Here is a 15,117-nt window from a genome sequence, read left to right as displayed (position 1 = left end):
AAAGTAGAAGGTGACAAGAAAATTAGATGTGGGATGATTAGATATTATTTCTATATGTGAAACTCTGTTACAGAAAAGAAGTATTTTAAATCTTATTTTATTTTGTAGTACTTGTAGTCATTTTTTATCTAGTTTAAAAGGAAAAAAAAAACTTTTGTGTAACTTTTTACTAGTTTCTTGCTAATTCTTAATACATTTCTTGTTACGTTCTTCATGGCCTTCTCATGTTTTTGAAAGAAATTAAGCCAATTTGCTCAGGTGTTGGCTCCTGTTTTATAGCGGTGAAGAATTGATGTTTTCTCCAGGTGTGAATCTGCTTTAAAGTTTATCAGTAAATTAAATGATATCAGATTTGTACATAGACTGGTGTACTTGCTGATACCCAATCCAGCATTGTAGGCAACACTGGAGGCATTACCAACAATGTTATTGGTATGGAAATAACTCTATGTAGATATGTTGATATAGACGGCACATTCAAATGCAACATAAACACAACTATTCTTATTTTCAGGTGATTATACACTAACAACAACACAGTTATGAATATTTTATACCATTTCTGTCAATATATGCCCTTAAATCCTACACACTAGCTTTTGGACAGATTTTCAATCTTCTCTTAGCTCTACTTTGTTTTCCAAAGATCCTGAGGGATATATTTGGCTCTTTTGCTGCTAAATGCTGCACTATGTTTACCAGCTAGTCGCTAACTTTGTCTGCCTTGGTGCTGAACCAAGAACAGTAAAGTTGTTGCCTGTAAAACCAAAGCAATCCACAGGTTAAACAATCAACCCTTTTCATATGACACACAAGTCATTGATCCGGATCATCAAAACACATTTAATATCTATGCTGGTCAAACGGTACACTTACTACAGCATTCTGCTCCACCCGGGCTTTCACCTGCTCCACCTTCCCAGAAACGACCCGCGGAAAAATGGATGAGTCTGCCCCCTTACAGAACAGCAGGTATTCTCCTGAAAGCCGACAAAAACACACAAAAACATCTTAAACAAACTGTGTCTCAACATAGATTCATAAAATGTATTAAAACAGCATAGAGTACATCTTACCTGAGCTTGACTTAACTATTACGCTCATTCTCCTCCTGACTGAGTCAAAGTTCAGGACATGAAGCAGCTCAAACCTGAAGGAGAGACAGTTTTGGCATGAAATGAAAAATTTCCAATTTGTGTTCAGAATTTCATTAATCTTTTTGAATGAGGTTTCAAGGAGATTTGCAAATGGAAAGAAAACTAGTCCACTTCCGAGCAGCTCTGTTATTCTCGCACAATTTCCTGTTTTTTTAAGCGGACACAAGCCTTTTTTAACAGGTCGTACATTTTTAGTACCCACTCTACATTTTGTTCATGCTTCTGTCTTTTCAAAAGTCTGTTAAATGTCTTGTGAAAAAGAAGATAAGGGAAACAGGTATTTTAGGATTTGATCAGACTCTTCAAGGGTGCTGGCTGCTTGGCAAATAGTAAGTTCAAGAGACACCTTCACCCGCCTTCCTAATATGCAAACTGTAATTCAAATGAAGTGAACACAAACTGAAAATATCACTCTGAGGTTTGAGATTTGAATTAAATGCATCTTAGACTAAACTGTGGCTGTTTTTGTAAAGGGCCAAAAGATTTCCTAAAAATGGTGAAAAACAGAAAGTGTGAGAATGAGACTTTTTTGCCATTTCCTGTCTTCACATCTGCTGGATGCACGCACGCACGCAAGCACACACACACACACGCACACACCCTTCCCTCTCCAGGTCCCCTGCTTCCTTAAAATAGCTCACTATTGACAGGCGACTGCAGAGAGTGATGGAGAGAGAGACTGGTTGCATGAGTCCTTCCTACGGATCAAAACATCAGACACTTTCTGCAAAACCACTCTCTAATGGAATCTCGCTGCCTTTCATTCTTCCAGATCAGTCGGAGCATTTTGATCTGATCGAGCAGCTTCTAAAAACAACCCTGCGCCCGCTCTGCTGTGGTTGTTTGTAACCTCTGTAGAAACATGTAACACAATCTGAGAGCCCTTTCTCTGTGGGCAGCTGATGTATGACCACAACTCCATCAACTAAATTACTCCACTTCTATCTCCTGTGGCGAAACCACACAACAGACCAACCTTTCAATCTCATCGTCTTTGTTGAGGATCTCCATGTAGTTGTCTTTTAGCCTCAGATAGGTGTAACCCAGCCTGGCAACAGGAGTGAGGGAAAACACAAGAAAGAGAAAGGATTCATTCAAGTCTGAGTATCAGTATTACGCAAGTATTGCAAAAGTTAGCATTTAAAATGTGTACAAATGTGACATAAACGTGATAATATGTGAGAGCAACAAACTGTTTTGACATGTTGGATCATGTGTCTTACGTGTGTAAAGGCCACATTTCAGACCAAAAATAGCACAGTGTAAAAAAAAGACATATATAGAGTCTGTGTTGGTATGGGCATGTGGCTTCAGGTGAAATACAATCACACACGGTAGAAGGTTTGCTCTACGTAGGGATTTACAGATCAAGTCATTTAATATCGATTATCTGCAGATATCAAGTCCTGATTCGATACTTCTACTTTCCTAGATAATACAGCTACAAAGTGCACACTTGAAGTACTTTAAAGGTAATAAAATTGACTTTGTTGTGATAGACCTAGGGTTCGTCAGCTACTCGAGTGATCCTCAGATCTTTGAGAAAAACATTCCCTCCACATTTAGAGAAATGGAGAGAATCTATGTTAGAAATTGTATCATTTGAACACATGTAAGCAAGGGTCAACGGTGAAGTTAAAAGCTTTAACAGGTCATGGGCAGGATTTTTTGTTTGCAAAATGTTTGCTGCATCGTAATGATTGGGTGTTTAGTTGTACCGCTGTGTTCGCTAAATTACTATTTTGGGCCCAAGACTGTGTAGCTACCAGGGGCCTGCGGATATGTTGAGTTCCAATAACAATACTGTCAGTTTGTTCATGTTGGACTCAAAAAAAAAATTAAAAATTATAAAGTTAATAACATCAAATTAATGTATGACGATTGTATAGCTCTGCAAGACATTAAGAAGAAAAAAAATGCGCCAGAGCTCTTTCATGTTTTTTTTTTACTTTTTAATTTTTACAAAATTGCATGTTTTGCTTTGTTTTGTTTATTATTTTTCAATTATTATTTAAATTATTATCATTTTAGGGTTAGGGTGATTGTGACAGAACACTGTCTGTCTCTCTTCGGTCCGCGGTGAAACACCATGTGTCAAAGTCGACATTAAATTTGGATTTTGTCTCTAATTGAAGACTAAATAAAGGTAAAAGCTCCCAAAACAAAAACGCTGCATTAAGGGCCTGGAAGAACATCACTTATCGACAGCAAAGGATTTCCAAAATACGGAATGATTGATGTCAAATTTATACTTGCCCCCTAAAAATTGGAGACTTTGAATAGTAAGTGTTACAGTTCCTAAACTGCTCATGGGGTATAAAAGTAAATTCCCTCAAATTAAAGCTGAAAGTCTGAACTTTTTGTTGTTCACATCCAATTTGTTAGAGTGCAGAGCCAACACAACAAAGGGACACTGCCCCATTACTTAAGAGCTGCAAAGTAATTTTCAAAATTGTGTGTTTCAGTGTGTTTACCTTTTCATTCCCTCCACCAAAGCCACCTCATCTGGTGAGGAGGAGATGTAGAAGGAGGTGGGCCTGCCCTGGTGGATGCCCCTCTTGATCCCATCCACCGTCTCCTCCTCCTTCACCTGCACCGTGTGACACAGACACAGCGCCCGGAAAAACAGATCCTCGTGTTCCTGCAGAAACAAAGCAGTACATTATGATCCTTTGCACCAGGGGCGGAGCCAGGCATTGTAAATATTCGGGGCTCAGCTGACAACAAGGGGGAGTTTGGGGGCATTCTCCCCTGGGAACGTTTTTTTTCCCCATTTACAGCAGCTATACGCACCATTTGACATAACAAAATGCCTAAAAGTCTGTACATCATTTTGGGAAAACCATGATAAATGCCAAAAATGAAAAGCCTGTATCCTATTTTGTATCTAACTGTTCCCAAACCCTTCATCATTTTGAACCCAGAATAGAACAAATGTCAACGATGATTAATTTTCACTTCGCCCACCAAAAAAGAGGGCAGATATTGTGTGATTTTGCTGTTTATAAGTTACATATCATAAGTTTGGTAGATAATTTGGCAAAAACAGCATTTATAAACTAAACAGTTGAGTTTCTCTGCTTTTTATCCTTTTTTAAAAAAAATGCATCACAAAAATGACTTGATTTAGAAGTTCAGAGCTTCTTTTGAAGCACAATTTAGTTTTACAACATTTTTTCCATTTTTAAAACACTAATCTCGAACTTCCATGGACATGCCCGGTACTATTTAGCAGAGGCATCGACTCTAGTCACATGACTTAGACTCGAGTCACTAATTTGATGACTTGTCTGGACTTGACAAAACCAAAAAAAGACTTGCAACTTGACTTGGACTTTAACAATTATGACTCATGACTTCACTTTGACTTGACCCATTTGACTTGAAAATACCTGACACTTTTGACAAGATTTAAAAGTATGTTGTTTTCCACAAATCAGTTCATTTAGCTTAATTTTCTGAATCAACTAACATAAATGCTTTTCATTCCCAGTCCATTTACACCGAATTTCCCACATCTGCTTTGTTTAAACCAATCCGACAAAATCCAGTCAGAAAAAAATCTACCAAATAACATTCAAAAACTATTTGGTAGTCAGAAAATAAATAAAAATTGCAGTATGCAAAAACGTGCGAGTCAAAAATTAGAGATGGAGATTCAACAATTTCCACCAAAGTTGTGTTAACAAATAAATACAAGTCAAGAGAGCATTCATGAATTTTGTCCATGTAATTACTATGTTATTAAAATGCCATTTTACTTGGTGAAGAGCGCATTATAACATGTTTAGGACTCAAAACTGAAAGTTCAGGACTTTGGACTTGAGTGCAAAGACTTGAATCATGCTTGTGACATGCAAAACAATGACTTGATCCCAACTATGCTATTTAGTCATAGCTGTGGTGTTTTTGAACTGCATTTTCCCAGAATAAGAGAGCCAAAAGAGGCAGCATATATATATAAAATCTCTTTTCCTAAAGTTTTCTGCACTTTTAGTTTTGGCAGGGAGTGCTCTTCTCTTTCTCTGGTCATCTGTTGTGGCTTCTGCTGCTCATGCTGACTACACAATTTTTCTTCTATTAAATCTAAACAGATCACTGTTGCCACTGCCAGAAATGCACAGCTCATCACTTTCTGTGTACCAGAGGATTTTTTCCCCATGTAAGACACAGCAAACACTTAAGGGTTACAAAGAAAATGTCAAAGTTTTCATGAACTTTATATACAGGCTGCATTATTACTGTGTTTATCCGCAAAACAGGCATTTGTTTATATGAAAATGTCAGAGCTAATTACTTTAATGGTCCTCCTGTCTGAAAACGTGACGTTAGTTAATCTGCGAGTGTGGCTCACTCACATATTTAACTAAAATATGTTGATTTTTTTTCATACTTGTCTCCGTCTCTGTTTAGTCGCAGTTAGCACAGCCAAGAGTCTATTCAGGCTGGATTTAGCAGCCTGCTTAGTTTAGTTACACACATACTTACTCTCCTGTATCCTCCAGGTGAGGAGTCAATCATGTCTATACTGGAGGCAGCGCTGAGGATTTGGCCGTTGCAGATGGCGTGCGGGATGTAGACGTTCCCATCGACACAGCATTCAATAAACTCCATGTTGTTCTCAGTGAGAGTGCCCGTCTTATCAGTAAACACATACTCCACCTGGGAGGGAAGGAAGAGAATGGGGAGGGTGAGAGCACGTCTGCAGATAGTTTAAATGCAGGTGCAAATGTCTGTGTCTCTGTGTGTGTGTGTGTGTGTGTGTGTGTGTGTGTACCTGTCCCAGCTCCTCATTCAGGTCAGAGGTGTTGACCTGAGCACCCTCTCCCAGCTCTTCGTCGAACATTTCCTCATCCCAAGTGATGAAATAGGAGCCCAGGAACTTCTGCATCTCCACCGTCACGTACATGGACACTGGGATGATGTAATTAAATAAGACCATGAAGGCCAGGAAGTCTGTGAATGCTCGGATCACCTGAAGAGAAGAGGAGGAAAGACAGCAGATAAGAAGTTTTTAGAAAAATGAGATTTGGGACTGGGTGTCAAGACGATGTTTTAAAGGGACAGTTCATCCCAAAATCAAAAATATATATTTTTCTGCTACCTGTAGAGCTATTTAGAAGTCTAGATTGTTTTGGTGTGAGCTGCAGCGTGTTGGAGATGTCTGCCTTCTAGATGCAACTCAGCTAGCATTAAAAAGTATATAGATGAACAAATATAGATAAATATAGATAAAATACATATATAAAGATATAAAAAGATCAATAAACAGCACTACAGGTAAGATGGGAAATATGAATTTATGATTTTGGGGTTAACTCTCTGTTAAATTAAGTGTTGATGAACAGACCACATGGCGTTGGCGCTCGTTCTCAGTCCTGTGGTTGTACCAGGGCTCGTCTCGGTCTGGAGACCACTGCCAAGCGTATTTCAAAACAGTGTTGATCACCGCTTTACTGATCAAGATGCACAGATACACGATCAGAAAGGCATTCATCGACCTGCAGAGAGACAGAGTGAAGATCAGGAGGAGGAAACAGGAAATGTACCACTATAACTCTGAATCTGAGTCATGCAGTGAGAGGAGCGGGGACGTTAATCATACTTTTCTACAGCGGAGCGCTTCTGAGATTTGGACTGGTAATTAAGTGCCATCTTAGTCTCCATACCAGTGTAGACCGCAACAGCTGAGAGGAGAGAAAACTATTAGTTATACCGACATCAGCCTCTCCTCTAACATAGCTCAAAAATGACAACATTCAAGAGATATTAAAGAGGGTAAATTTGCATGTTAGTACCATAAATACGTTGTGTGTTCTTCAGTGTGGCTCCTCTAAGGAGCATATTCTCGGCCCCAAGTGGTCTGCAAGTAGGAAACAGAATCCCTGACTGTCTTTGTTGCCAAAACACCATTAAGGACTTTTGATTAACTGAGAAAAAGAGTTGGCCTTGTAGAATTGAAAGCACTCACCTCGCCACAGGCTCTTCTTTGTCCTTGTAAATATTGATGCGTCCCACAAATCTGCAGAAAAGTCACAGCAAAATTAAATCAAGAGCAGCAACGAGGGGAGATCTAAGAGGTGGCAGATGATAATATGAGCAAAGATGCATCAGTGAGCTTGTGTGACACTCACTTGTAGAGGTCAGGCTGTGGTTGTTCACATTCAATAGTGGCGTGTAGCGAATCCACCTCTTGCTCCGTTCTAAAGGCCATGGTATCTTGTACAGCATAATAGGTCTGAGACAGAAAGGTGGAGGAAGGGGGAAGACAGAGAAGAAGACAACAGAGGAGAATGTCCCCCGCAGCCACTAATGAGAGCAGAGTTCATTTGACTCCTCAGTTTGGCTTCCAGCAGATTTTTCTAAATGACTGGCCGAGCCGGGGAGGTGAGTTGTTATAGACCGCTCCCTGGGTCAGCGGAGGACAGCATGCTGGGACGGTGAGCACATCAGGGGGTCAGCCCGCAGGCATGTGTGATGAGAGTGGGTGGACTACTCTACGCTACACTGTAGGATCTGTGTGTGTGTGTGTGTGTGTGTGTGTGTGTGTGTGTGTGTGTGTGCTCAGCCATGCGTACGGTCGTGTGAGTGACATCAATGAACATCAGAGTAGATGTGAAAATGTGAAATGCCGTGCGTGACGCTGTGTCACTCCCATCACTCTGCATTTGTGTTTCTGAGTTCATGTGTTGATTGATAAGTATACAGCTGCAACTGACAATTAATTTTAATTACCAATCCTTCTACCGTTTATTTTTTCACTTTACTGTTAGGCTTAACTTATATTAATATAGATTGTAACAATCTGAGTTAACTGACAGGCTCAAACTGTTAAAGTGTCTGACAAGATTATGGAAAGAATCCCTACAGAGATAGATTTTTTTTAGGTTTTGAGTTGGATCATTTTTGTTCAACCATACAACAGCTCCAAAAATAACTATCATCAAACCCACCAGATCCCATTTAAATAGTAAGAAGTAAGTACATCTAAGTGGGTGAATTAAGGGTTACTTTAAACCCTGTAACGTTGAAAAGATGAGACCGAGAAGGCTACTCTAAGTTTTTTTTTTGTTTCTGTCAACTTAAACAAAGCAAGTTTTACGATGATAAAATTACAGATTTTTGGTGGGTTTGCCAAGAATGATTTCCAGACTGTTTCTGGGTAAATAAAAAGGATATTATTCTTTACCAAAAATGTTCGCATTAAAGGGATCCTTTCCATAATGTAGTCATACACTTAGGACAACAATCTGAGCCTGTCAGTGGCAAAAACCAGCAGTTTTAGTGGACTTAAATTGATTGTGCTCATTTTCCACTTTACTTTGCAGCCTGTTTTTTTTGCTGCTGGTGGAGCAATCTCTCTCAATAATGTACTAATTCCAAAAATTGTTGTTCCCATTCGTCACTTAAACACAGAAGTGAGAAAACAGTGTCTACGTTGAAAAATACTTAAAGTCCGAGTGAAGTGATTCAGAGATTTGTTTCAAAACACATTATAAATGTCGGAAACTGATTGTTGAAAACATGTTATAAAGACTATATAGTACTGAATTGTGGAGTCAGACGGTTTGATGACACACTGGAGCTATACTCAGCATAACCCCGCCCCTGACAATGTAGCAGTATAAAAACGAGAAGCATCATTAGCATAGTCCCGCGATTGGGCGTGGCCTCCGCTCCTCCAGCAGACACGCCCCCAGCGTTTCAGATCAGAGAATACTGTGCATGTTTTCATGATTTTGAGACCTTCTTTTACATACTTGGCGATTTTTTTGGTCATTCAAAATTGGTCAGGTGTTCAATAACACATCTGTAATGTGGCAAACTCAGAACACATTTTAATTATCACTTTACATGGACTTTAAGTTACCCTTTAAGTTAAAATACATAGAATTTAAACCATGCACTAGTCCTGGCACCTTGTGACTGGACTCCCCGTCCAGGCTGGTGGTGGTGACGTAGCAGGTCCCATCATCGCGGCTGGAGGAGAGCAAGATGAGGTCACAGGGGAAAGTCTCGTCCTCCTTCACCACGACAATGTCCCCAACCTAACAGAAGGAGACATACACACCGTACACTCTCTAATGGCTTTCACGTCAATAATAAATGAGGAGCATTTTGACGAGAGCTTCATGTAAACACAGATAGTAAAAGACAAACAGACAGACCTGCGGGTAATCGTCTGCTCATCCTTTACTATTCCTTTTTTCTTTTTTTTCCAAAGGATTGAGAAGTTGCATAACGGATTATGCGAGCGGAGCAGCTTAAGCTCTGATAAATCCCATCTCCACGGTGACCATACACATGACACACGCTCTCTGATTTTGCATGATTAATATATTCATCATTATTCCTGCTCCCGATTCACACTCTAATCCTCTCTGTTTGATCTACGGCAGTGAGAAACCTTGGTACAGAGAACGCTGGAAGACAGACAAAGACAGAACAAGACAGAGTGCCTGTGCATGTCGATGTGCAATGTCCTCCTTGACCAATCAAATTCAGGGTTAACTACTGCTATGGCAACACAAACTATAAGTCTCTGTAACCTTTAAGGCCGTGCAGCTGTATGAAGCTTTATTCTAAGCTGACCCGCCACATCCCACACAGTTTCTGCGCGCCTGACAGGAGCAGCAGACGCAGCAGAAATTAGATGTGGTGAAACAAGCCTGAGATACACCGTATCTATACATCTGCATAGGAGGTGCTGAGCTAGACACTCGTGTTATGCAGTCACACCTCAGTTTTCATTCACACTGGAGTGATACAAGATACATTTCTGCAGAGTAATATGCCAGCTCAGTGAAGCTGGTTCATGCTTTTCTAAAGAAATCACTCATACGTCACCTACCAGTGTAAAGGACTAATGCATAAAACATAACAACATTAATGGGCGTCTTGTTAACTCTACGTTATTTACTCCCGATGAGGGCTTATGGTGCAGGACACATCCCGCCAATGAAGGCCATGCATGCTTGCCATTGGCCCAGTGTGGGCGGATGGCTGACTGTTGGCTTGGTGTGTCACGGCCTTAATGACGTTGATTGAAACTCCACAGAAAAAGGCTGAAAAGCCTCCTGCTGCTTCCTGACAGCCCACAACCACGTACAAAATAAAATATAACAGTTATGTAAAAATAAAATTATATAATAGCTATAGAGCTTTGAGTAAACACTAGTTTTTTACTATGTGTATAACGTTTACCCTGCAAGCATGATTCATTTTGTGCTAATACATTTTCACAAAAAGTTTTAGAAAACACATAACGAAACCCCAAAAAAAGACCAAAACCATCAATGAACTGACAGCACCAACAAGTTGGAGCCTGGTATACACTGACCTCCACTGCGGACCAAAAACTATTCCATACATGTAAAGGAGCCACACAGCTGCACTGGTGGACATGATCACTCAATACCATAAACATGGGCACTGTAGTTTATTTTGAGCCGACCCCACATACACTGCCCTGCTGTCGTGAACGCTAAAAATATTCAAATGTTTGCGTTACATGAAATCCTTGGGTGTGTGCACACAGTTTAAATTCAGCATGGGAAGGGGCAGTCTACGTCAGTGACAAGCATGTGGTTGCGTGCCTCACTGCACCTGTCAAGTTGCACTTACAGTTTACATCCATGTTTGTGGAAACACGGATGCATCTTCCCCTCAACAGCAAAGAAGATCTATACAATCAGCGCAGTTTCAAAGTGAACACCTAAGATTAGTGTCACCAATTCAGTATCTGACCACATATCTCCCCTTCTGTTCCTGAGTTATGAAGTTGCCTAATGGCCAGAAAAGTGTGACAGTAGGATGTCACAGTTGACCTTTGACCTCTTGGATATAAAATGTCAGGACTTCATTGTTATATCCTATCAGACATTTGTGTGACATTTGAGCGTATGAATTCTTGACTTGTGGCAAAAACATGTTTTATGAGGTCACCGTGACCTTGACCTTTGACCACCAGATTGTAATCAGTTCATTCTTGAGAGCAAGTAGACGCTTATGCCAAGTTTGAGGCCATCTTCAAATATTACGTTCAAGAGCATGAGACAAAGGCAAGGTCACAGTGACCTTGACCTTTGAACACCAGATTCTCATCAGTCTATCCTTGAGTCCACCTGAATATTTTAGCTAAATTTGAAGAAATTCCCTCAGGGTGTTCAGGAAATAACATGTTTACAGCAATGAGGCGGATGCAAGGCCCCAGTGACCTTTACCTTTGACCTATGACCACCCAATCTGATCAGTTTATCCTTGAGTCCAAGTGAATGTCTGTGCTAAATTTGAAGAAATTCCCTCAAAGTTTTCTTGAGATATTGCGTTCATGAGAATGAGACAGACGAGGTCACAGGCACCTTGACCTTTGACTTATGACCACTGTAATATAATCAGTTCATCGTTGAGTATAAGTGAATGTTTGTGCTGAATCTTACGAAATTCCTTGTGTTCTTGAGATATTGCGTTCACAAGAATGGACTGGACGGACAGAAGTACAGACATAAGGAAGTACAGACGGGTTATCGCTGGCACGGAGGCATAACAATAAAAACAACTACATAGAAATGCAATAACAGTGCAAATAATATTGAATGTTATTGCCGAAAATGCTACCTATTAATAGCATTAAAAATATGTTTTGATATAAATAAATCAAATGGATTATGAGGCATTTTCAAAAGGAGGCCCAACACCAAACTGTGATCTGCTGTTGCATCAGAATGACATAAGAGAATACCACAGGATGATGACAGGAAAACCCGAACTTGTGAAATACATCAGTCCTGTTCGTTTGCCAAGGGACTCTTGCACGGTGCACCAGGGGACACTGTGACTGTTCCTCTACTACAGTTTCAGGGCAATTAATTGGTGGCAAATACGAGTGAGAGCCAGAGAGGAAGGAAACAACGTTAGAGAGCGGGGACTGCAGAGAGAAGAGGAGGAGGGGGAGAGTGTGAGGGGCAGTTATAGAGAAACTGAGCTATGCAGCAGTACTGTAGTGTTGCTTCGTGGCCTCAGGTGCTATACTGCTCTAATGAGGCCATTCTTACCCGTAGCTTGTGACTCTGCGTCCTCACCACCTTCCCCTGCTGCACCACATCCACCGGACACTCGTTTATAGAGCAGTCAGCCTTGTGTCTGAGCCAGTCCTCGTAGCCCTGAGAGAGCAGCGAGAGAGAGAGAGAGGTATAGAGATTGTAAGGGAAAAGGAAGTGTTTGTTGGCAGGGGGGAATATAGATTATTATGTGCGGAGAGAATCAGGGCCAGAGCATAGTGTGAGACGCAGGGGGAGAGGTGAAAGTCATACACTGTAATTAATTAGCATTGTGCTCCCTGAGCTTAGTGACCTGTTTCCTGGATTTCTAGCCAACACGTCATGTTTTAGATTTATGCCCCAGCAAAAACTCAGGCTTCCTTAGCCAGAACAGCTCCATCTATCACTGATAGTACCCCATCCCTCAGTACCGGGGACGCGGTAGAGAGCATGCATCTCCCAGGGGCATGGGATCCTCAGCTAGAGTGATTAACAGAGGAGACCATTCATTATCATATTTCTCACATCACCAGACATATTCAATGGCATGTCCTTTCGCTGGGAGAGGAATGTGTATATACAGATAATAGAGCAGCCGATTGGTTGAGAGTGTGTGTATGTGTTTGTGTGAGTGTGTGAATTTTTGAGGCTGGGAGTTGGTCTGTGGATAATATTTCCCAGAAATGCGAGCGTGTTTGTGTGTGTCCTACCTGTTTTATTGCGGTGACAGTGATAACAAAGAAGAGGGGCAGGCCGCTGGTGACTGGGCTGGTGGGGGTGTCGATGATAAGCTGCAAGGGAGAGAAGAAGTGGGAAGAAAGTGCAAGGAAGGGGAGAGGGGATGGGGGGGGGGGGGGCAGAAAGGAGAGGAAGGAGGATGCCAAGTAATGCAACGCTGAGTAAGGAAGTGCAGCAGGGAAAAGCTTCTGTAATAACAAATCAAGCACCAATCTAGCAACTTCAGAGTGTTCAAGTAATCACATCTTGTTTGATTTCCTCCATCTGCACTTACATGAAAATGCATTCTGAGATAGTTAACCCTTTGAAACCCCGGTTGCTGTTCTTTCACAAGCGTTTACATCTTAAAAAACCTGGGCAAATTGTTTAGACTTATTTTGCAAACAGGAAAAAAAGGCAATGAGTAACTTCTCAAAAAAATGTCCTGCAAAAATGTGAGAAGAAAATACAAAAAGTTTTAGAAAAGAAAAAGAAAGAAAGAAAGAAAGAAAATAACCTGAAAATATGCTAAAAGAAAAAAAGAGAAAGACAAAGAAAATGATTTTAAAAAATAAAATTAAAAAAAAATCTGGACAATTATTTTTATCATTATTACAACTTCATCTGGGAATTTTCTTGTAACTTTTACTAATTTATTGCAATTTCTTTGGATCATTTCAAGTTTTTCATTGCCTTCTTTTCCTGTTTTGGAGAGAAATCAGGCCGTTTTTTCAGGTTTAAAAAGGCTAACTTCTGTTTTTCAAATGTTTCCTTGTCTGTTTTCTAGAGACACTGCACGTGCATATGTAGAGTAAAATCAGACAGCAAAAAGACGGAGTACAAACATTGCTGCTGTGTGCCGTGACCAGTTTGAGCCATTGAGAGGGTGCAGTATTTCACGTGCTATTGATAAAGCAAACAGCACACAAAGACCCAAGCCGCAGCAATCTGGTTGATTAAGGCGACCGCTGCTGGTAAGGAATTTCTTGTATTCTCCTCCTCTATGATGAGTTCATCCTTACATGATTATTCAACATTCGGTGCAATATTGTGGCTCAAGGAAAAAGCTGCCGCTCTTTGATTCTGATTCAGACAGACAGACAGACAGAGAGCAGTACAGCTCTTATTATTCTAATAATAATGTGATGTATTGGTAAACCTCATCCAGGGAACGTAAAACACAGGCGCAGGATTACATTGTTAATCTTGGATAATTGCTCTTATTTTTTAAATTACTGGAGAGCAGGGTCTAAAGTGACATCAGCACTCAGCACATGGCTAGTGCTTAAATAAATAGCAACCAAGATCTAAAAATTTCTGTAAAAAACACAAATTAGTCCACTTGCCAGCAAAGTCAACCAAGACATTTTGAGTACCCTAACATTTAATATTATAAATGTCTAGTATGGCTCCCCAAAATTAAGAAAATGCCAGATGCTTACTTGCATATGTTGGGATAATTGCATAATCGCATATACTGGCAGTATTTCAGCAACTGCTTGGCCGATCTGGACATGATTGGGGTGGTTTTGGGGGTTATTGAGGATGCTGAATCCATATCAGATATTTTCAAAATGCAAAATTGATTTTTTTTAAACCAGAAGTCTGTGTATTTTAACTGCAGCTGGGCTAATTTTGATGATATTTTATTCAATTCAGACGTTTTAAAGGACACCGAATTGACTGGATTAGACAGGTAACTTCTAAATTCTATGTTGTTGAAATAATTTCCAATCAGTTATAAATTGTACAACATTTATAAACACATGGATAGAACATTTACATTTGAACTCACAGACCATCACACTGACCTGAATTGGTAAATGTTTTTCTGAGAGGAAAATTATGCAAAAATATGAAAATTGCCCAACATATGCAAGTAAGCACTCGACAGTTTCTTAATGTTGGGGACCCATACTATACATCTATAAAATAAAACTTTGGGCTACCCAACATTTCCAGGTTCGCAGTAGGGCTCTATAGGCAAAAACGCTAAATACCATTTCAACTATGAAGTAGGTTGAAAGAGCTCCTGTTATTAAAATGCTTCTTGGGCTAATCCAATCACAAGTGGACAAATCTAAACACAAGTGCCATCAAGATGCACTGTGATCTGATCACTGACTTGCAGAGGTGGTCTGGGACACACCTGATCACATATCTTTAGTGGTGTAAACACTCCTGTAACGTGGGCGGCAGTAGCT

General features: G+C 40.3%; 1 protein-coding gene across 3 annotated transcripts in view; it reads right to left on the bottom strand.

Annotated features, from left to right (window-relative positions):
• Nucleotides 1-15,117, bottom strand: part of LOC121948982 (phospholipid-transporting ATPase IH-like) — a 47,168-nt gene that overhangs the window by 16,369 nt on the left and 15,682 nt on the right. For all 3 annotated transcript variants that reach the window (XM_042494561.1, XM_042494565.1, XM_042494564.1), the window contains exons 4-17: nucleotides 12,907-12,987; nucleotides 12,212-12,319; nucleotides 9,077-9,205; nucleotides 7,292-7,395; nucleotides 7,129-7,179; nucleotides 6,956-7,020; nucleotides 6,763-6,844; nucleotides 6,508-6,658; nucleotides 5,935-6,132; nucleotides 5,646-5,819; nucleotides 3,632-3,798; nucleotides 2,134-2,205; nucleotides 1,077-1,150; nucleotides 877-980 (exon numbers count right to left, since the gene is read on the bottom strand). In XM_042494561.1, coding sequence (XP_042350495.1) covers nucleotides 877-980; nucleotides 1,077-1,150; nucleotides 2,134-2,205; nucleotides 3,632-3,798; nucleotides 5,646-5,819; nucleotides 5,935-6,132; nucleotides 6,508-6,658; nucleotides 6,763-6,844; nucleotides 6,956-7,020; nucleotides 7,129-7,179; nucleotides 7,292-7,395; nucleotides 9,077-9,205; nucleotides 12,212-12,319; nucleotides 12,907-12,987 — 1,560 coding nt within the window. The remainder of the gene's footprint in view (nucleotides 1-876; nucleotides 981-1,076; nucleotides 1,151-2,133; nucleotides 2,206-3,631; nucleotides 3,799-5,645; nucleotides 5,820-5,934; nucleotides 6,133-6,507; nucleotides 6,659-6,762; nucleotides 6,845-6,955; nucleotides 7,021-7,128; nucleotides 7,180-7,291; nucleotides 7,396-9,076; nucleotides 9,206-12,211; nucleotides 12,320-12,906; nucleotides 12,988-15,117) is intronic.

Source organism: Plectropomus leopardus, chromosome 10 (genome assembly GCF_008729295.1).
Source record: "Plectropomus leopardus isolate mb chromosome 10, YSFRI_Pleo_2.0, whole genome shotgun sequence".
Taxonomy (NCBI): Eukaryota; Metazoa; Chordata; class Actinopteri; order Perciformes; family Serranidae; genus Plectropomus; species Plectropomus leopardus.
Note: the sequence above shows the minus strand (reverse complement) of the source record. Positions and strands in the feature narration are given on the sequence as shown.